Below are 22,269 nucleotides of genomic sequence, written 5' to 3' on the forward strand. Positions count from 1 at the left end.
TCAGCTGGATCCAGCAGCTCAGGAATGCCCTTGGTGTCTGTTTCCTTGGTGTCAGAGTCTGGCATCCCGTTTGCTTGTGGAATGTTAATAGCAGATCAAGGCATCCCATCAGCATGCCCCGGAAGGGAGAGGTTTGGCTCCTCCACCAGCTTTTAAGGGAGCCAGGTCATTTCTTTCCCAGAATTCCCTGGCAGCCCTCCCCTTGTTTCTCATTGGTCCCCAATGAGAACCAATGTCACATGTCCACTCCTTACCCAATGCCGGTGGCAGGGACACACCCTGTACTCATTGGCTTAGGCCTGGGTCACCTGACCTGTCACTGTCACAGGAGGTGGGGCATTTCCCTGATAAAGGAGGGGGTGGCACACACCAGCCACCAGGGACAGGCAGACACCGGACTGTCAGGCAGGGAGAAGGGGCAGCACCCTCGCTGAGGGGGGGAAGATGTTAGACGTGTTGAGTTGAGGCGTGAGCGGAGGTGACCCGTGGGCAGCTGAATGTCCAAGTCCACTGTTCAGAAGAGACTTCTGGATGGGACATAACAACTAAGCCCCGGTCAGTGAAAATGCTCCGTGATAAAGGTAACGATGGGTATGTGTTATTATACATTTGTCCAACCCTGTAGAACATTCACCACCAAGAGTGACCCTAATAAACACTGTGGACTTTGGGCGACAGCATGTCAGTGTAGGGTTATCGATTGGAACAATCGCATGAATCCCACCCTCGTGCGGGTGTGGATAGCGGGCAAGGCTGTGCTCGGAGCAGGGTAGGCGTGTGGGAAATCTCCGTACTACGTTAAGTCCTCACTTAAGGTTGCTAGGCGCTTGGAAACCACGACTTTGAGGGGAAAGACGTCCTCGTATAACATTGTTTCATTTGAAGTTGTTCCATTGTGAGCTGACGAGAAAAGAAAATTAGTTTTATTATGTGTCATTTCACTTAAAGACGCAGTTTCCTTGGCCGGGCGCGGTGGCTCACGCCTGTGTGATCCTAACACTCTGGGAGGCCGAGGCGGGTGGATCACTCAAGGTCAGGAGTTTAAAACCAGCCTGAGCGAGACCCTGTCTCTACTAAAAAAAAATAGAAAGAAATTAATAGACCAACTAAAAATATATATATATAAAATTAGCCGGGCATGGTGGCACATGCCTGTAGTCCCAGCTACTCGGGAGGCTGAGGCAGAAGGATCACTTGAGCCCAGGAGATTGAGGTTGCTGTGAGCTAGGCTAATGTCATGGCACTCACTCTAGCCTGGGCAACAAAGACTCTGTCTCATAAAATAAAAATAATAAAAAAAAAAAGATGCAGTTTCCAAGCACCTAACGATGATGTTACATGAAGACTTACCATACCTTCCTCTCAGTTTTGCTGTCAACCTAAAACTGTGCTAACAAAAGGAAATCTTGGCTGGGCATAGTGGTGCGCACCTATAGTCCTAGAGACTCAGGAGGCTGAGGCGGGAGGATCACTTGAGCCCAGGAGTTGGAGGCTGCAGTGAGCTGTGATTGCACCACTGCACTCCAGCCTGGGCTACAGAGTGAGACTCTTTCACTAACAAAATAAATAAATGAAGTATTTTTTTTTTCCGAAAGAAGAAAAAAAATTAAGTCACAAATGTAGATGGGACACCCATAGGGGCATAAAGAGGGCAGAAAAGAAAGGCCCAGACCACAGGCCAGGAGCCCCCTGCTTAGAGATCAGGCCGAGAAGGGGGACGGGTGGCCAGAAAGAGGGGCAATCAGGAACGTGTGGTGTCATGGTCACTAGCAAGAGGGTTTCAAGGAAGGGGATGCCTGGTCATCTGTGTTGGATTTTGCTGCCAGAACTGCAAGTGTCTCTTGGATTTGTCAACACGGAGGCCATCGGTCATGGGGCCAAGAGCCAGTGGTGGAGAGAAGTCAGGAGGCAGGGACGGCCGTGTTCCCATTTCTGGAATGTAGGGTGTACATTTTCATTTCTGTCCGATTTTTTTTTTTTATCAAAAAGAATCTCTTTGCAATAGCTTAGCAACTAGTCAGCAACGAAGTCAGGTAAAAAGTTAAAACTGCAAATCCACAGAGACAGAAAGTAGATGAGTGGTTTCTGGGGAAGAGGAGGTGGGGGAGACTGCTGCTGAGCACGGAGTTTCCTTTTAGAGTGATGAAAATGTTCCGGAATGAGATCGTGGTAATGGTTGCATAGTCTTGTAAATATTTTAAAAACCACTGAATCATATACTTTATAATGGTGAATTTTATGGCATGTGAATTATATCTCAATTTTAAAAAGAAAAAACAGGCTGGAGCAATGGCATGAAGCCAGGGGCGATATGAAGACTCAGAAATTCTGTACCTCCTAGATGTGGGGCACGAATCAGGCTCTGAGTTTCCTGGGAGCCAAAGTAAAAAGGGAAAAGGAGTCAGTTATCCAATTCCCAGTGTCCATGAGACAAAAATTAGCTTATTGTGCAAAAAAGGTCAGCAGGTTCTCCTAGTGCCGAGACCCGTGCAGATTTTGCCGCATGTCTTCCTAAAGGGGCAGCTTGTGGTGCTGGGGTGATGCTCTCGGCAAGCCCCTGAGGGCGCAGCAGTGAGCTCCATCCCTCTGCCTGGGGCGGGGCTCCTGTGGGCGACACCATTCAAGTCTGAGAGGTGTGGGCTGCAGCCGAGCCTCACAGCCTCCCTCCACGGCCACGGCACCTGCGCCCCTGTCCCTGTGGGCGGTGGCAGCCCTCCCCAGAGAGGTGCCAGGCCACCATGAGGCATAGCCACTGGGGTAGAAGGGCCACAGCCCCCTGCAGCACCTCGGCAACAAAGCCCTGATGCAGAAAGGGGACCCGCGGTCTGGCTGGCTGTGGCAGTGGCCGGGCTCGCCTGCTTCCAAGGGCAGTCTGCCCTCTCCGGCCAGGCTGGCCTGAGCCAGGGTGTGGCGGAGCCCGCGGGGCTGATGGGAGGTCAGAGGTTATAGGGAAGGGCCCGCTGTGCCCGCCGGGTGCCCGTCCCCAGGCTGAGTGAGCTGGGGAGCATCAGCCCCTGCTACACGAGAGGTTTCCGGAGCCCGTCACCCTCCCACGTGCACGCCCTCCCGCCACGCACCTGCTCCCCGTCCGTGAACGCGCACCTGCGCTGCCTCTGGCCCTGACGGGCAGGGCGTCCCTCTCGCCCGCAGGGGAAGCCTTGGGCATCAAGTACCCGGTCCAGGTCCCCTACAAGAGGATCAAGAGTAACCCCGGCTCCGTGATCATCGAGGGGCTGCCCCCCGGAATCCCGTTCCGAAAGCCCTGCACCTTCGGCTCCCAGAACCTGGAGAGGATCCTTGCCGTGGCTGACAAGATCAAGTTCACGGTCACCAGGTACTCGGGGGAAGGGGAGGGGAGGAGGCAGGACTAGCACAGACCGGGGCTTGCACCAGGGCATCCTCCGTCCCTCCCCGCTGCACGGGGCGGCCTTCCCGGCACCATCCTGGGTTCTGGGGGCCCCAGGGGGACAGCAGGCCAGCCAGGGTGGACGGAGCCCGACAGACGTGGGACCGGCCACCCACCATGCCAAGGGCGGCCTTGTGGGCACCTTCTACCGTCCAGCAGCACCTGCTCACTTGCCCCTAAGCCCCGGGAAAGGCTTTGCTCCTGCACCAGTGAGGAAGGACTCGAGACGAGCCATCCGCCTGAGGTCACAGGCCAGCTGGGGCAGAGCCCACACGAGGGCCAGCCACCCTCCTACAAGGTGGCACTGCCAGCGCTGGGCCTGCTGCGTTGGCCCCATGTCCCGCGCACACAGATCTCCTGGGCTTCTTGTTAAAATGCAGGCCCTCGGGTTGTGAGGTGTATGCTTAGGTATAATAATAATAAAATTAAAAATGATAAAAATAAAGCAAAGGCAGACTCTGCTGCAGTGGGTCTGGGGTGGGCTCCAAACTCTTCTCACCAGCTCCCAGGTGAGGCCAGCGCTGCTGCATCCTGGGGTGGCTGCCCGGTCCCCCAGGCTCTCCCCTGACACCCCTACCTCTTTTCTCTTCCAGGCCTTTCCAAGGACTCATCCCAAAGCCTGGTAAGAGGCGCTGGCCGTGGGGGGGCCGCTGGGCATGGGCCCTGGCCACGGAGCTGGGGCCAGAGGCCGGAGGGAGCCCACTGTGGGACACAGGTTTGGGGCCTGGGAGCAGAAGCCAGGCCCCTGCCCTTCTGTTCTCCCACCTCACCTGGGCACCTGCCCCAGGTAGATAGCGGAAGGCTAACCGGGAATCTGGGCTCAGGTCTCCTGGGGCAGAGAAAGGGGTGGTGGCACCGGTGACTTCTGAGCTTTACCTAGTCTGGGGTTAGGAGGGAGGGGCCAGCCTGGGTCAGTGCCCCTTCTCGGGAAGGGGCAGAAGGCCATGGAACGGGAGGGACAGACATGCCTGGCGTGCGCAACTTACTGGGGGGTTTAGTGATGTGGCTGCCACCATCAGGCCATGGGGACCCCAAAAGGGGATTGTGAGGATGAGGGCTAGTTGGGAGCTTTCTGGAGTAAGGAAGGCCCCGCTTGGACTCAGGCGAAGACGAGACTTGGAGAGCAGAGGGGGAGGGAGGTGTTGGTCGGGACCGCAGGGGTGGGGAGCTCACTGGGCCCCAGAGTGCTCCCAGCGCTCTGAGAGGTGCGGACACTTACCATGACGTTAGGAGGCGGGGCTGAGGGAAGTAGCAGCAGCAAAATGCAGTGGTTGTGGCCCCGGCGGACACCTGGCCAGGAGGTGTCTGTCTCCGCGCTGAGCACTTCATGCAGGTGCGCGTCACCTGTGTTGCAGGAGTTCCCACAGGGCCAGGCGGTGTTGCAGGCAGTGGGGTGACAGCGTGGGCAGACGGAGGGGCCATCTTGTGTGCTCATCACATCTGTGAAGTAGGCGCTAGAGCCTGCCTTACAGAGGGGAAACTGAGGCTCGGTGTTTCAGTGGGGCGCCTTGTGTCCCAGGGCTAGCAGGTGGCCCAGCAGGCCCCAGGGCCCGTGCTCTGAAGCAGCTCCGGGACCCGTCGTCACCCACACCCGCGAAGAGGCCTAGACCAGCCAGCGGCAGAGGCGGAGCTGGGGGCTGCCAGGGCCAGATGACCGCCTGGAAACAGGGGCTTCCCGGGAGCCGGCTGGGCAGCGCAGGACCGGGCAGGGCGCAGTGCTCCTGTGCTCCCAGAGCGCGCGGGCCTGAGGACTCGCAGCCCCCCTCTCATTGGCCAGAGGAACCGGGACATACGTTCCCCGGTACTGCCCAGGGCCCCTGGCCCGTCCCCGCCCTGGGACAGATTCTGTGGACCTGCCAGGCTCCAAGCTGACTGACGTCACCGCAGAGGCCCCGGAGTCCGGTTCCAGCCCTGGCCCGCCCTGCCCTGGGTGTCTGCGGCGCCGGCGCTGGGCGGCCCAGGACGGCCCCGCCTCCCCATGCTGATGGAGAGTGAGAGGCAGCGAGGCGCCCCTCGGCCAGCCCTCTGCCCCGGCCCCTGTCCAGAAGGAGGGTCCCCCGGCAGCTGTAACGCAGGTGCTCTGGGGCGGGCACTTTTTCTTTCTTACGTTGCATGTCCTTCCAGGGACGCCGGCACGTTTCTAAACAAGCTTGGAAAGCAGGAAGGGAGCAGTCACTGTTGATGCCGGACGTGCGCCAGGCTGAGTTCAGCACTTTGCATTGTCACCCTTTTCTGTCCCCTTTATATGGAACAAAGAAACCGAGATCGAGGGACCGTTGCGTGACTTGTCTGAGATGCCTCCGTCCTTGTACCAGGGTGTGAAGGGAGCGCTGGCTCCCAGCCTGGTGTCCCTGTGGGCATGGGGCAGTGTCAGGCTCTGGGGAGAAAACCTGGGGTGGAGGGCTGGGCCTGGCAGCCTTGGGGCAGACCACGGAGCCCCTGGGCCCTTCCCGGGTGACCCCGAGCACTGAGCAGGGCCCACCCGCCAGCTAGGGGAGCTTGGCGGCTCCTCTTGCTGTCTGAGCTGCTTCTAGAAGTTCTAGAAACGGGCACCGTCTCTGTGCCCGTCTGCCCGCCACCCGTTCACCTTCCCCTTGGCTCCTCTGTGCTTCCCTTGGAAGTGCCTTCCCTGCCCACGTGGGGTGACGGGTGGTGGGAAGAGGAGATGGGAGGCAGCCCTGGCCCCAGCCCTCAGGGTGGACCTGCCATCCCCTTTCCAGGCACTGGCACCCCGGGCCAGGTGTCTGCCTGGCAGGGCCGGAGCCCACGGGCTGGCAGGCCAGCTCCACACGTACTCACAGCTGCTGCTGCTTCGGCCCCGGAAAGGGCTGTCCCCAAACCCTCCATCGCGCCATCCCCGAAGCCTGGTTCAGGCCAGCACCTGGGGTTCCGAGGCGACTCGGCGCAGCAGCTCGGGCCTGCTGAGGGAGGCAGAGACAGGAGCAGGCCCCTTGGTCCCAAGGCAGATAGATGCCCAGGGCACGAGGAGGGTTGGCAGACAGTCCACTTTGGGGTGTGGGTCCCCGGCCACATGTGGGCCTCGGGAAGGCACAAGCCTGTTTGAGTCCCTGCACCCTCCGGCTGGCTGTGCGACTCTGAGCCTCCACTTCCTCACCTGCAAACTGGACAGAGGCACACCTGCCTCGCCAGGTGACCTGAAGGAGGTGAGAGGTGGCAGTGCCAGGTGGGCTGTTGCCCTTGAGTGAGCTGTTTGTAAGGGTCTCACCCTGGACCAGCTACGATGGGCAGCTCAGCCCGTGGGGTGGTGGTTGGTATTCTTGGGGCTTGGGAAGACTGCCTGGAGGAGGTGGCTTAGAGCTGGGCCTTGGGTGGGAGCAAGACGGTGTGTGGCATTGACACAGGGGATAGCCTAAGGGAGGAGTGTCCAGGGGCCGGGCAGCCACTCCATGTGCCTAGGGCAGCGGCAGGATGGAGCCAGGCTGGGGAAGGGGCGAGGCGTATCATTCCAAAGACGCAAGCCTTATCCTGGGCACCGTAGAAACTTCCAGAGGCTTTTTCCTTTTTCTTTTGTCCTCTCCAAAAAGTATGAGATGGACCTTAGTCTGCAAACTCAGAAATGCAAGACATGTAAACTTTCTTCTTTATTCTTCTAAAATTAAACTAGACTCTTACCAAAAGCCCCCAGTGCACAGTGGCAGAAACTTAATCTGAGTCCGTTTAGGGTCCCTGTTTCCCTGGCCTGTCTGCAGGTGCCAGAAGGATTCCCAGTGCCAGGAAGTCACGGGGAGGGGCCCATCGAGCATTGGATGTCACGTGTGCATGGTGGCACCCATAAGATATCCGTGGACAACCGGCCATCCCCCCCAGTGCATAGAGTCACTCCTGCGCCTGCCTGTTAAGGCCCATGAGAGCCCGGAACCTTCTGTGAGGCCTGCCCTGTAGCTTCCGTGCTTGGAGAAAGCCCATCAATGGGTTCACGGTGCAGGGATGGGGTGGTGGGGAGACGCCCACAGCGCCCAGTGGGGGTGCTCAGAGAGTGGGCTTCCTGGGGGGCAGGTGCCATAAGAGCAGCTCTGAGATTGTCTAGGTCATGTATCAAAGGCTCTTGTGGAAGCCTTTCCTAACAGAGCCATCCCGAGAAGGAGAATTCAGGAGAAGGAAATTGTGCTGTGAAGATAAATCAGGTGCTAAATCGCAAGAGCCTCACCGGAGCCCGGACCTGTGGGCCCAGAGAGGGCAGGAGGACAGCCGCCCCTAGGCCGGTTTTGTTCTGGTCTTAAGTGTTGTCCCAGCTGTGTACATCACATCTGCTCTCAGGGCCTCAGTTTCCCCAGTGATGTCTAGTGCTGCCCTTCCTGCTCTGACATGCTGGGTGGTGGGCAGGCACTTGGCTAGAGAGGAAGACGGACTTGGACTTGGATGAAGCCTCGGAGGACAGTGGGTGGATTTCAGACCTCGGGTCAGGGGAGCTGCAGGCCGGGGCTTTGTGGGATTTCTGGGGGAGGGGTGCTGGCAGGAGCCAGGCCTGACGGGAGGGGGTCTGGTGGGGGCCCAGGTGGGGGGCCTAGGGCTGCAGAGCAATGATAAGGCCACCCCCTCCCCTGTACTAGAGTGAGCCTCAGCCCTGCTTTCTGGGGGCTGAGGCCACCCAGGCTCGGCCCTGGGGGCCAAGCACCCTTGGTAGCTCCTTGCTGTGTAGCCAGGCCGCCCCACCCGCCTGCAGCAGCCTGAGTTAAGTTAGGGGGACGGGGCCAGGAGCCACGGAGGCAGGTGGCTGGGGACAGCACCGCGGAGTCGGCTTTCGGAGTTCCAGGCATCCAGCCCTTGGGCACAGACATGCACCAAGGGCCACAGGTCCTCAGACACCTGGCGTGCAGGCACAGGGAGGGCTCGGCAGCGAGAAGGGGCTCTGGGAGAGCCTGGTGTTGCTGCTCTGCTCCCAGCATTACAAGGTCAAGGTGGGCAGCGCCCAAAACCCAGAGGGGCCGAGGCCACGAACGCCTGGGGCAGCATAGGGGCGGTGCAGGCCGTGCAGGGAAGAGGCAGTGGTAACGGAGGAAGGAGAGGCCTCTGCCAGGGTAGCTGGTGCGATAACAGCCTCAGAACTTTCTAGCAGGTCATAAAAACTGCATTTCCTACAAGTATATGCCCCTGGTAGAGATTTGGAAAATATAGAAATCTGCCGGCCCAGATGGCTGTTCACTTTTATGATGATACATTTCTTCCAGATTTCCCTCAAGCTTATTAATTTTACATCTCGCTGTTGTTCTTTCTATAAATTTACACACTTAACCTTAAAACATAAACATGCTGCCATGTCTTTAAAAAGCTTTGTGACATGGCCTCGTCAGGCTGCATGGTGGTTGTGTAACTACCCCGCCCCCCAGCCGTGGACACTGGGGCAGCCCCTCACACCCACGTCACACTTAGGATTTACTGACCGCCAAGCCCACTCGCAATACCATGTGACATCTCCCCTAGGGACCAGTCTTACAGGAGGGAACTGAGGTTCAGAGAGGTTAAGAAACTTCTCAGGGTCACACAGCATGTGCATGATGAGGCTGAGAGTTGAACCTGGGTCTTTCCCGTTTTACTTTGGAACCCAGGGCTGACCCTACCTCTAGCCCATGTCTTGGTGCCTGCACCACAGTGGGTCCTGACTGTCCTTTCCCACCCCTCTGGCGCATCTATCCACACTGCTGGCTCTTTGCTGCCCCCTCCTGGCAGCCAGTGGCTATAACATCGGTCCTGCCCGTGTAACCCTTTAGGCTCATAGTTAATCCTTTGGGGTTCATGTATTTGTCCAAGAAAGATTTGCTGAGGCCGGGCGTGGTGGCACACACCTCTAGTCCAAATGGCTCAGGAGGCTGGGGCAGGAGGGTCGCTTGAGCCAGGAGTTCGAGGCTGCAGTGCCTGCGACTAGCCACTACACTGCCGGCTGGGAAACACGGCACAACCACGTCTCTTAAAAAAATAAATTATTCGTTGCCACTCTGCCAGGCGAGATGCTATGGAATAGGAAAAATCTCTTGCTCTGTGCTGCTTGCATGTTAGTGGGGCAGATGGATAGATGAGAACAAAGAACATCGTCTTAGGTACTCACAAGTGCCGTGGGACGCCACGACAGAGATACAGGACTGTGTGTCACGGGACAGTTTTAGATAGGCCGCTGGGAGTTTCGCCCTGAAAGAAGCCAGGACGGGAGCGATACAGAAATCTTGGGCAAAGCTGGGAGTCAGCCCTGGACGTATGTCGGAAGTACAGCCAGCGAGATCGCTGCTGTAGTGGGTGGGGGGTGAGGGGTCAAAGACGGCCTCAGGATTTTGTCCTGAGCAGCTGGAGGGACAGAGTTACTGTGATGGGGACACCTGGAGGAGGGGTGGGGGCGGGATCTGAGCCGGAGGCAGGTTTGACCCCCAGATGGACAAGTCTGATGGCAGGGAGGGACCCCTCAGGGGACACGCCATTGGAAGTCATTCTGCATTGAGCAAATTGAAGTCTTTTTTTTTTTTTTTTTTTGAGACAGAGTCTCACTCTGTTGCCCAGGCTAGAGTGAGTGCCATGGCGTCAGCCTAGCTCACAGCAACCTCAAACTCCTGGGCTCAAGCAATCCTGCTGCCTCAGCCTCCCAAGTAGCTGGGACTACAGGCATGCGCCACCATGCCTGGCTGATTTTTTTATATATATGTGTTTAGTTGGCCAATTATTTTCTTTCTATTTATAGTAGAGACGGGGGTCTCGCTCTTGCTCAGGTTGGTTTTGAACTCCTGACCTTGAGTGATTCTCCCACCTTGGCCTCCCAGAGTGCTAGGATTACAGGCGTGAGCCACCTCGCCCAGCCCAAATGGAAGTCTTGAGCCTAGGTCTGGGCATGATGGATGTGGACAGGGGTCCGAGGGTGAGCCCTGGGCCTCCAGCACTTCCGCATTGGAGAGATGAGAAGGAAGAGAGGGGTGGACCCCAGAGGGGGTGAAGCCCAGGAAGCCACTGAACAAAGGGGCTGGTTGGCTGTGCCCACCGCTCCCTCTAAACCTGAGGCCAGACCGTCTCGGGCTGAGCAACACGGAGGCCGCAGTGGCGTGGTTAAGAGCAGTTTGGGGGCAGTGGTAGTCTCAGGCAGGAGTGAGGGAAGAGGAGTCGAATGGGCCAAGGACAGATCGCTTTTTAGAGGGTGGGGGGGAAGCCTGAGGGTGGAATGGGATCCAGAGCGTTCTAGAGGTGGGAACAGCAACAACATGATCGCTGGCAGATTTGACAGGAGGGAGGTGATGGGGGTGGCGCAGAGAATGGCAGAGGAGGGGCACCCTGCTCAGAAATGGGACGGGTGGAAGAAGGGTGCTGAGGGCTCCTGCTCCACCCCTCTGGGAGAGGGACTTGCAGGGTGGCAGGGCAGTGGACTGTAGGGGCCAGAGGGAGGGGAAGGGTGTCTTGCAAGGCGCCCAGTCTGCATCTGCATTCTGTTGTGGTCCCCAGGAACTGTGACGGGAGCGGGTTAGTTTCGGCAGCCACAGTGCAAGCTCAGCGCCACCCCCGGGCAAAGAACAGCCCTTCTTCTCCCCCCTAGAGAGCCAGCTCTCCTAGGCCGGCCACCCACATTCCCTGGGTCATGACATCAGCCCCTCTGGCGTTTGGGGAGTACCCACGTGTGTGGCCTTTCCACAGGCAGCCTCGTGGACGCCTGTGAGGACGATGCTGTTGACATCCCCATTGTGCAGCTGAGCAGACTGAGCCTGAACGAGGCAAAATCACATGAGTGTGAGGCGGAGTCCCTGCCCGCTCTGTGCCGTCCTGCAGCCCGGGGTGCCAGGAGGGGTAGCAAAAGCTGCTGCCGGAATCATAAAGGGCCTTGACTGGAAAGCTGGGGACTCGGGCTTTATCTTGTGGCATTGGAGGTTGTTTCGGTCCATGAAATGACATGATCAGATCTGCACTGTCTTGAGGTTACCATGGTAATGGCGCTTCCACCCACCCCAGGTGGACTGGAGAAGGCGAAAGTGGGGCGGAGAAGCCAGAGAGAGCTGAGGGCGTCTGAGCCCGGGGCAGTAGGCAGCCGGGCCCCGGAGACGGGTGGGGTTAGGGCCTAGGGGTGGCAGTGGGCTGTGAGGAGGGCAGAAGGTTCCAGAAGGGTGATGGTGGTACCTGTCCCCAAGGCTGGGTCTGCGCTCCTACGAGACGTCCAGCAGCCCACGTGCAGCCGGAGTGGTGCCTGGTGCAGACAGGGGGACAGTGGGGCTGGGGCTGTTGGTGCAAAGGGAGCAGCTGCTGCCACCACTGGGAGGCGCAGGGCTGGCAGAGGGGCCCCTGTGCACCCCAACGTCCTGGGGGCCCTGCAGGAGAAGGGGGGAGGAAGGACCCTCGGGTACAAAGAGCTGAGTCAGGAGCATTGAGGCAGCTGCTTTCAAACCTCAGAAGAGACAGCAGAGCCTATCTGGGGAACACTACAGGGATCAAGGAAATAAAGAACATTCCAGAACTGTTCTTGAATAGCAGTGGCTACGAAAGAAAAAAGCTCTGTAAGATAGTGAACTCCCTGTCACTGGAGGCATTTAAGCAGAGGTTGAGCTGCCACTCACAAGAGAGGCTGTCCCCCGAGGGGCTCCCTGCTGAGGAGGAAGGGACACGCTGGTCTGGCCCTGGCGTGGGTGGGGGACTCGAACCAGGGAGGGGCCGCTCCGCCCACCGGATCCACTTCCGTCCGCTGCCCAGCCACAGCACCCCACAGCCCTGTGCGGGCCCGGCCGCCCTGCTGCACCTCCCCGTGGGCAAACCCAAAGGGCCGTTGCAGGACGGCGTCCTCTCCTTCCAGTTGTCCTCGGACCCCAGGTGCAGCCTGGGGTGCAGCCCTCCCTCCTGGCCGACTGGAGGGGCGCTCTGGGATAGCCCCCGCCTCCCCTTCCCCAGAGCAGGGGCTCCGGACCCAGGGACAGAGCAGAGCTGCCGACTTCCTGTGTGACTCCGGCAAGTCAGGTTTGCCTGCCTGGGCCTCGGTTTCCTCACCTGTGAACCGGGAAGCGTTGCCCACACCGCGTCTGCCTTCCGAGGGGTCCTGCCCGGGGGCGCACGGCCGGAGCGAGGAGGAGGAGGAGGGCCCGTCGCGATCGGGAGGTGGCAAGGCGCAGAGGCCGGCCAGGCCGGAGCGTGGAGGGCCTGGAAGGCCTGGCTTTGCAGCGTGGACTGGACCCTGCAGACCCGGCCTTGGCAAGCTCTTCCGCTGACTCCCCGCGGCCGAGGAACCTGAGCACCCTGCGGGCAGGCCCCGAGTTCCCGGGGAGGGCCCCGCGTTAGCTAGGAGGTGCCCGCATAGGCTCCGCTGTCAGCTTTCCACTTTGGTCTTGAGGGAGCGTGTCAAAGCACGTGCTGCTGAGGAAGGTCGCCCCACCTAACTCGCACCCGGCAGCGCCCGCGGCCCACTTTGAGAGGCTCAGCTGTGGGGCAAGGGCTGCCAGGCCGAGGGCTGTGACCCCATTTGCAGGGGTGCAAGTGGGGAAAGGCTCCAGCCCCACATGCAGTGGCACCACTCGTCATTGTCCCCTTTGGTCTCCTACTATGCCTCTCTCCTGGGGGGTCTCCTGTCGCCGGCAGGCAGTGTGTGGGATGGCCTTCCTGGAGAGGGGATCTGAGCGGGCCGGCATGCCAGAGTGGGTGGGCCAAGCTTGGCAAAGGGCGTTGGGGGGACGGGGAGGGACTGAACAGTGGCAGCAGCAGGAACAGGTCACTTTTTTGCCCCCTGGGGAACCAATTCCACCACTTCTGAGCTACATGATCCTGGATAAGTGAACATCCTGTCTCTGATCTTGGATAAGTTAAACTTAAGGTCTCTGGACCTCCATTTCCTCAAGTTACGTGGAACAGGGACACCTCCGTGGCCCTCTCTTCCCCTGCCCAAGACCTGAGGGTCATTGCCTTGTCCCTGGTCACACACTCACCCTCCTGCCCCTGCCTCCCTCTCCCAGCCTGCCCCACCCCCTCTCCACCCTTCCCACTCTGTCCTGCTCTTGAGAGCTCAGGATAAAAGCATCCTTTCTCAAGTTTCTAAAGATACCACCATTCCAGCACCAGCCACATGTTTCTCCACTTAATTATCTCTGCTTGTCTTTGTTAATTAGGCTTCCGTAATGATCTCCCTTCTGCCTTCCCGGGAAGAGCTGGCATCTGCGGGGCGGGGCTTGGAGGCCTTTGTGGGCAGACGAGGCGCCCGGCTGCCAGGCCCGGGCTTGGCCCCGAGCCGCCTTTCTTCTGGGGTGCCAGAAGGGCCGGGACACTGGGATGTCGGGAGGCCCCAACCATTTCCCGGCCTTCAGGGACTCAGCTGGGGTCTCTGCAGTCCCATCCTGCCCCTGCACATGCGGGAGAGGGGACCTCATGTTCCCCGTGGCTGTTAGAGGGGGCTCCCAGGTGCCCCTGGGTGGAGGGGGGCATCAGAGTCTTCTGTAGCATTCTAGAACGTCTCTCAGAAACTGCCCGGCTGAGACCACCCAAGCCGACAGGAGCAACCAGCGCCTTTACGGGGGCTGGGATGAGATCAGCGCCAAGGGGTGGCCAGGCACCCTGTGCTGAGCGGAAGCTCTGCAGGCTGATGAAGGTGCCTCTGGGCCACAGGTGGGGTCTCGGGCTGGGCACTAACCCTGGCCTGGCACGTGGCTTTGCTGGACCAGATCGTAGCAGCCTCCTAGGGTGGGGTCTGGTGACAAAAGGTCGGGAGGTGGAGATAGGGGGACACACAGGCCTAGCCCGCTGAGAGTCCCCACGGTTGCTGCCGCTGCCACCTGGGAGGGACACAGCCCAGGGTGGGCTGGAGAGGACGAGCAGGGCTTCAGGACGCACCACAGGCACTCGGCTGTGGACAGTGGCGGGGCGTCTGGGCCAGGCGCTGTGCTGGGCGTGGGGTGTTAAACCGAGTAAACAGGCGGCTCAGGCCTGTAATCCTAACACTCTGGGGAGCCGAGGTGGGAGGATCACTTCAGGCCCAGAATTCGAGACCAGCCTCCTCATCTCTGCAAAGCAGGAAAATTAGGCTGGCGGCCGTGGTCTCACATGCCTGTAGTTTCAGCTACTCGGGAGGCTGAGACAGGAGGACTGCTCGAATCCAGAAGTTTGAGGTTGCAGTGAGCTATGATGACGCCACTGCACTCTAGCCCAGGTGACAGAGCAAGACCCTGTCTCAACAACAATAAAAACACCATGGAGCTAAGATTCATGGGGGGGGGCGGGGCGGGGCAGAGAATCAATACGATTTATTGAGTATACGGGTGTTAGATGTGAGTGCCAAGGAGAAACAGGGCCTCAGGTGACAGAGATTGTGTTTCTTGTTAGGGGGTTGCAAGAGTGCATGGGCAGTGCCGGGGCGGGTTGGAGTAAAGGCTGGAAGGGGCAGCAGGGAACAGCATCGCAGGCAGAGAGAACGGCAGCTGCAAAGGCCCTGAGGTCACCTGCCGGGCGTTGGAGGGAGGGGGCCAGGGGAAATGGAAGGGGAAGATCATGTGTGGCCGGATAAGGACGTTGACTTTTGCTCCCAGTAAATTGGGAGCCGGCGCCGTGCTGAGCAGAGGAGGAACAGGATCCAACTTGCTTCAGCAGAACCCCTCTGGCTGGGTGGAGGACAGACAGGCGGAAGCGGGGAGAGACAGGGGCGGCTGTAATGATAATCCCGGCGAGGCCTGGTGGCGGCCGTGGGCAGTGAGTCAGTGGCTCTAGGTGTATCTTGGAGCTACGGCCCACAGAACTTGCTGACGTTGAGAAAGAGAGCAGTCAGGTTCGACCTCGGGGATCCGGGCTGAGTTGCAAGGACGGGAGAGCCATTGGCTGAGACGGGCAGACGCAGGAGGAGCCCAGGGCACAAGCCGGGGCTCGGGGGGCAAGCCCAGGCTGGAGGTATAATTTGGGGCTCGTAAGATACAACTGATACTTAAAGCTCTGAAAGAGATGAGATCATCCAGGAGCCAGTGGGCTCAGAGGGCGGACCCAGCCCTGGTGCTCTTGAGCCGGTGAGGCCAGAGGGACACAGGCGTGGGTGTCGCCCTGGAGCCCGTGGGAAAGCCCCACTTCTCCCTGTGTCGTTGTTGGGAAGATCCAGAGCCCAGGGACCCGGCCGAGCATCTTGCAGGGACTCGGGCTCCCTGGGGACAGAGGGGAAAATTGCCCCTCGTAGGTACAATGCCTAATCTAGGATCATAGATGCCACGCAAGGTGGGCCAGGAAAAGAGGGTCCCCTCCGCGCTACGTGAAGTCTGGCAGCCCCGCGTCTCCCTTACCTGCTCACGACACCGAGCAGTTTCCCATGACCTCTGGGCTGCACTTTGGTGTCTGTGTTAGCTTCCTGTTGTAGCAAATTACCCAAACCCAGTGGCTTCAACAGCACAGACTTGTGGCCTTACAGTTCTGGAGATCAGAAGTCCAAAATGAGACTTGTGAGGCCAGAGGTGTCACAGGGGCTTCTGGGGCTCTAGGGGACAATTGTCCCTGTGTCTTCCAGCTACAGAGGCCGCCTCTGTCCTTTGCCGTAGGCCCTGCCTCTGTCTTCTTCGTCATGCTGTCTCCTCCTGCTTCTGACCTTCTTGCGTCCCGCTAAGCCCCCGTGGTTCCATGTAGGGCCCTTGGGTACCCCGGGACCACCCTCCGCTCTCGGGATCCTTCACTTAATCACACCAGCGAAGTCCCTTCTGCCACAGAGGGAAGCGTTCACAGGCTGCAGGGATGAGGACGTGGACACCTTGGCTGCCACCACGCAGGCTGCACAGAGCGACCATGTGGGAGAGGGACCAGGGACCTGTGAGACGCCCAGGGAGGATGAGCAGATTCGGGGGGACCGTGGAAGGCAGCTGGAAAATGTGGCTTTGGGGTTGTGGGCGCACAGAGAGGCAAGAGGGATGGCACCGTGGACTGGGCAGGAGACCGAGCTGCCCTTTCCTCCCCCACATGTGGAAACAAGGTGACAGTGAGCAGTCACCGTGATGACAAGCCGAGGCTTCGAGCACGCCTCCCGCTGTCCACGCAGTCAGGACAGAGAGAGGCCGTCCTTGCAGGGTGGTTCCAAGTCCGGGCTGAGTCCCAGTGCCCACTGCAGAGCCCGGGGCAGGTCACCTCCTCTCTGTGCCGCAGTGTCCTCGTCTGAAATGGGGACACTCACGGGGCCAGCCTGCAAGGACGAAACCCTGCAGGGATCTGAGAGCAGTGCCTGGCACATAAGAGCTCAGAGTCTCCGCGCTGATTTATTCAGTGCCCAGGACGTGCTGGGCGTGGTTATAGGTGCCAGGGCCGAAACTGTGAACAGGCAGATGGAAGCTGACAGAGCCTCAACCCGCGAGGGGCGTGTGTCCGCCTCGCGTAGTTGGCTGCCGTTGTCCTCACTCGATGTCCTCCGTTTGCCTTTCCCCACGTCCCTTTGTTCCTTGCTAGTAAATACTGCCTCGAACACCCGGAATCCACCACCGTCTACAAGTTAGAACAGTTCCAGTAAAACACCCCCACTCCTCCCTGCCCAGAACAAACATGCTGAATTTTCTGCTTGTCTCCCTCTTATCTTTTCCTCCAACTTTTTATTTTGAAAAACTTCAAAACTGTAGAAAAAGATGAAAGAATAGTACAACGACTGCCCGGGTAAAGCCTTTCTTTGGATTCACTAATTCTTAACATTTTGCCATTTTCCCCTCCTTCCTTCCCCCCTCTTTCTCTCTCCCCGCCCTCGACTCTCTCTCTCTCTCTCTCACTTACACACACCCCATTTCTTTCTGTCTCTCCATTTGCAGTAAGTTGCAAACATCTTGACTCTGCATGCCTAAATATTTCAACGTGCATCTCCTGAGAACAATGGCGTTCTCTTACACATCCACCGCGCTATTATCACGCTTAGGAAACTTAATAATTCCCTGTCGTCTAATATATAATCTATTCTCAAATTCCCAAAAAATGTCTTCTGTGGCAGTTCTCCTCCATGATGTAATCACCGTTCACAAGTTAATTTTTACAGTGATTTTATTGCATGTAATGTTTGAGCAAAAAATATTTCATTTTGTTTATATTTCTACTTTTACAATGATGGTACCGTTGCGTCCAGTTTGGGACTTGCTTTTCCCCACTTACATTTCTGGAGCGTGATGTCGAAGTGTGTAGCTGTAGCTGGTTTTTTCTTGGGGCTCTGTAATGTCCTGTGGGTGTGACTGTGCCACCATGTACGTGCCGCTCTCCTGTGCCCCCGGAGGGTGAATGCCGGTTTGCTTGCCTGCCTCCCAACTAGACCCCAAACCCCCTGTTCCTCTTTGAATTTAGTAGAGGTCCCACGCCTCAAAGGCACTCAGTAAGTATTAAACAAATGAACAGGAGTTCAAGTCTTGGGTTTCCCACTCTCCAGCTGTGTGTCGTTAGACAGATCACCAAACCACTCTGTGCCTTATTTCCTTCGTCTGTCAAATGGGGCTGGGGATCCCATCCCAGTGGGTTGCTCCAGCCTGAACTCGTGCTGCGTGTGGGCCAGACCGCATGCTGCATGTGCGGCTGCTTACCGAGAGCCATAATCCACCTTCTGATGCTGGACATACAGGGGACCGAGAGAGCAGTGTTCCCCGGCGGCAGGGAGCCCTGTGCTCCCACCCAGCCCAACGCCACCTGCCCGCCATGCCCGTGCCATCAGAGCTGGCAGCCCCCCTGGTGTGCAGAAGACAGTGGGTCCCAGCAGGTGAGAGTGACCCGCCGCTCAGCAGACACCAACAGGCAACAGGTGCCAGGTGCCACGTCTAGTGCTTTGCGGTCACCATCCCAAATTCTTACATAACAGTCCTGCAACCTGGGCACATACTTATCCTCACTTTATGGAAAGGAAACTGAGGCATGGAAAATCGGAATCGCCAGCCAGGTCTCATTCCTTGCTGCCTCCCAGGAAGGGGGAGAGTGGACCTGAGCCCCCCGGGCCGACGCTGCAGAGCTGGACTGGGGCCCACACTGCCCTTCACCGGGACCTGTGCTCACAGCCACCCCGGGGTGGTGGCTTGGTGGTGGACACCACCACGGGGACAGGACAGAGGGCAACGGGGAAGCTGGCTCGCCTCCGCCCCTCTCTGCCCTGGCCTTCCCCGAGTGGGGGACCCAGCTGGCCAGGCCAGCTGAGGCCTCACGCTTTCCCTCCCTCCGGGACTTCCGGGCACCCGGCTGTCCTGAGTCCTGTTGGGGCAGAGGTGGGGCCGCTGGGACTGGCGACTCAGCCGTGTCTCCCTCCCTCCTTCCGTCTCCATTGGCGCTCGATCCCGGGCGGGACATCCCCAGGGGGGCCGCCTCACAGAGCAGAGGGGAGAGTGTGTCCCCACGCCAGCAGCTCCCTGCACTGCGATTGTGGATTTGGTGACCTGATGGCTCTGGTGTGTCTGGGTGCCGAGCGGTTCAGAGGGGTCCTGGGGAGTCAAAGAGCAGTTCAGCAAGCTCAGTCCCATTTCCAGAGGGTTCCCTTTGTAAAGTGCGTCAAGCCCAAGGGGCCCTCCTGTACTCTGTGTCCAGGGCTGGGGTGGCGGGAAAACCACAGGCGGGGCCAAGCCCAGCCGAGGGCCCCTCCCCACGGCAGCGGGACCTGCCCTTCTCCGAGCCTCACCTTCCCCATCTGTAGCACAGAGGCGGCGGATTCCTGGTGAACCTTCTTCTCCAGGGAAGGTCTGTTGGCAGGAAGGGGAGGTCGTGTGCAGGCTGCGGGGCTTAAGGGAGGGACATGGCTTGTCACCACCTGCTTCGCCTGACAGCGGCCCCTGCTCCCTGCATGAGGAGCCTCCCAAGGTGGTTGTAAGGTCCAGAACAAAGGTCATGTGCTCATCATAGGGTCCCTTCAGGGCAGGAGGCGGGACCCCCCTCCGGGATAGCCACAATGTCACAATGTTCCCTGGAGGGCCAGGCACCCCCAGGTCTCCCGTATGCCTGGACGCCCCAACCCGGGCCTGGCAGAGCCTGGGGCTGTGTCGAGGGGAACAGGACGGGAGGGGATACTTGTTGTGGCTTCCCCCGCAGGTCCCCGTCTAGCCCCTCTCAGCCGCACTCGCCTTGACGCTGGCTGCATCCCTCTGGCTGAAGTCATCATTCTGAGCTGGAGACCTCAAGCGAGGTGGGGACAGGCCACGACTGGCCAGGGCGCTTGTACTTTGCCCTGGGAGAGAGCTGTGTACTTAGCACGGCGGTGATTCAGCCTGGCTGTGTTTTTCCCTGGGCAGAATTCAGTTAATCCCCGGGCGAACCGGCAGCAATCCGAGAGGGCAGGCTGAGGGCTGCCTGGGCAGCCAGGCTCTGCGTCAGACAGGCAGAGGAGACCGCAAACCCAGAAAGTGCCGGAAGAGGCAGGAGAAACATCGAGGTGGGGGAGTGCCTGTCCTTGCAGGGTGTCACGGCCCAGGGGCCGCCGTGGGTAGCAGGTCAGGTCACTGTGGTGGGGACAGGCCAGCAGGGCTTTCTGGACAGCACCGAGGTCAGACCATGAGGGCGACCCCTCCCACCCTGGCGTGCTTCATTAGAAAGGGTACTGGACGCATTTCTGAGCACGTTCTCTCCACCATGGGTAAAACAAACCCCCTTTTATAGTACTGTTTTGTATGTGATATTAGATTCTCCCAACAGGCCAAGACTTCCATTTGAGGGATGTGGAAACTGAGGCTCAGAGAGATTGAGCGGCTTTCCAAACGCCAGACAGCATTAGTGTTAGAATCGAGATTGGGACTCCCCCGGCACTGGCCCCCGGCACCGCCTTCCCGCACAGTGCATGTAAGCAGACAGGTGCACCGAGGGCACCCCTGACGTGGAGTCCTGACACTCCCAAATGGAGACATTCGGACATGTGTGTAGCCATCGTGTCCCTTACAGCCAGCCCGGGCTCAGGGAGGTCCCCCCAGAATAGGTTTGCTGACCCGGCATTGGAACATCAATAACCAACCCTTCCATCGGGCCAGGCGCTGGCGTCCATGTGCTCACTCCATCCTCACCACAGTCCTTTGCAGACTTCTCTGTTGTCATCGCTGAGTGAACAAAGGGTTGCCCAACGTCGCAAGCTGATAGCAAAGCCAGGATTTGAACCTGCGTAGTCAGCGTCTTGGCAAGCCCACGGGGCTGTGGCCACCCCCGGTGTTCTCAGCAGCTCGCTGGGGCGGTTTCCTGATGCTTGTGCCGCCCATGAGCGGACTGGACTTGGAGGTGACCGGGCTCGCCAGGGCGGCCCTGTTCCAGCCAAGGCGGCCGCTGTCCACAGCAGTCCTTGGGGAAGTCCCTGGAGGCGGGCGCGATCCGGATGGTGGCAGTGCGGGCAGGAGCCTGGTCCTGTCGGGAAGGGGTCTCGTGACCTGCCTGCTGCCCACCAAGGGGCCTGCTCAGCCGGGCCATCTGGGTTAATGAGGATCTCAGCCTTCCCCTCAGGTTGAGGGGGTGGACATGCTTCCTCGGTCACTGGCCCCTGCCCCTTGGAGCCCGGCACAAGTGTCTGTTCAGGTTGACACGTTGCCCCTTCCCCTACAGGAATGAGCAGAGCAAGGCTGGGACACAGACATAAACCCAGTGGCAGGTTCCAGAAAACGGCAGGTGGGGGGGCTCCTCACCTGTGGCTCGGCTTCCCTCCCAGAGAGTGGGTCACCCCTTTGCCCACCCGGGAGTCCACCCAGGGAGCTCCCCTGGTTTCTCTGAGTCCCAAGAAGGGCAGGTCCTCTCCCTGCTCCAGCCCCTGCCAGAGCCTCCCCTGCCCCCTTTGCTTCAAAAACTCAGCCTTTAAAAACATGCAATGGGCCGGGCACAGGGTTCATGCCTATAATCCTAGCACTCTGGAAGGCTGAGGCGGGTGGATCGCCCAAGGTCAGGAGTTCGAAACCAGCCTGAGCAAGAACGAGACCCCGTCTCTACTATAAATAGAAAGAAATTAATTGGCCAACTAAAAATATATAGAAAAAATTAGCCGAGCATGGTGGCATGTGCCTGCGGCCCTAGCTACTCAGGAGGCTGAGGCAGGAGGATGGCTTGAGCCCAGGAGTTTGAGGTTGCTGTGAGCTAGGCTGACGCCATGGCACTCACTCTAGCCTGGGCAACAGAGGCTGGGCGCGATGGCTCACGCCTGTAATCCTAACACTCTGGGAGGCTGAGGCGGGCGGATTGCTCAAGATCAGGAGTTCAAAACCAGCCTGAGCAAGAGCAAGACCCCATCTCTACTATAAAATAGAAAGAAATTAATTGGACAACTAACATATATATAGAAAAAATTAGCCAGGCATGGTGGCACATGCCTGTAGTCCCAGCTACTCGGGAGGCTGAGGCAGCAGGATTGCTTGAGCCCAGGAGATTGAGGTAGCTGTGAGCTAGGCTGATGCCACAGCACTCACTCTAGCCTGGGCAACAAAGTGAGACCCTGTCTCAAAAAACAAAACAAAAAAACATGTAGTGTTGTCCCTCTAAACAAAATTAAAACAGAGGTGGCAGAAGCAAGAGCAGAGGCAGAGGAACCTGGGCCTCCTTGCTGAGGCCTGGGGCGAGCTGGAAGGACCCGGCGGGCAAGGCCATGCGGGCCCAGCACGGTGTTGCACACGGCATGTGCCATGTTTGCTCTCGGTGTTGCTGACGAAGGCACCACTCCGCCTGCCACGACCCAGAGGTGTCCCGTGCTGCTGCCAGCCCCCTCAGGCAGCCCAGGCCCCAGTGTCCTGACAGGCACAGCTCCCCCACTCCTGGGCCCAGCCTGGGCCTGTGTGCCGCGGACAGAGCTGCCATGCTGCCCCGCCCGCTGCCCCGTAGCGCCACTCCTCCCTGTTAGCTGCGGCCTGGGGTGGGGGCGCTCTCCGCCCTGGACCAGGCGAGACCTGGAGGGAGGGGGACATCTCCTCACCAGCGAGCAAGCAAGCCTGTGTTGAGCACCTGCAGGGTGCTGGCAGGTGCCTGTGTGTCCTGCGCCTGTCACAATTGCCTTG

The 22,269-nt window shown here is 59.0% G+C and overlaps 1 protein-coding gene across 3 annotated transcripts in view; it reads left to right on the plus strand.

Moving 5' to 3' along the window:
• GTF2IRD1 (GTF2I repeat domain containing 1) overlaps window positions 1–22,269 on the plus strand; it is a 104,414-nt gene that overhangs the window by 73,530 nt on the left and 8,615 nt on the right. For all 3 annotated transcript variants that reach the window (XM_075995384.1, XM_075995383.1, XM_075995385.1), the window contains 2 exons: window positions 3,151–3,334; window positions 4,000–4,028. In XM_075995384.1, the coding sequence (XP_075851499.1) occupies window positions 3,151–3,334; window positions 4,000–4,028 (213 nt within the window). The remainder of the gene's footprint in view (window positions 1–3,150; window positions 3,335–3,999; window positions 4,029–22,269) is intronic.

Source organism: Microcebus murinus, chromosome 19, assembly GCF_040939455.1.
Source record: "Microcebus murinus isolate Inina chromosome 19, M.murinus_Inina_mat1.0, whole genome shotgun sequence".
Lineage (NCBI taxonomy): Eukaryota > Metazoa > Chordata > Mammalia > Primates > Cheirogaleidae > Microcebus > Microcebus murinus.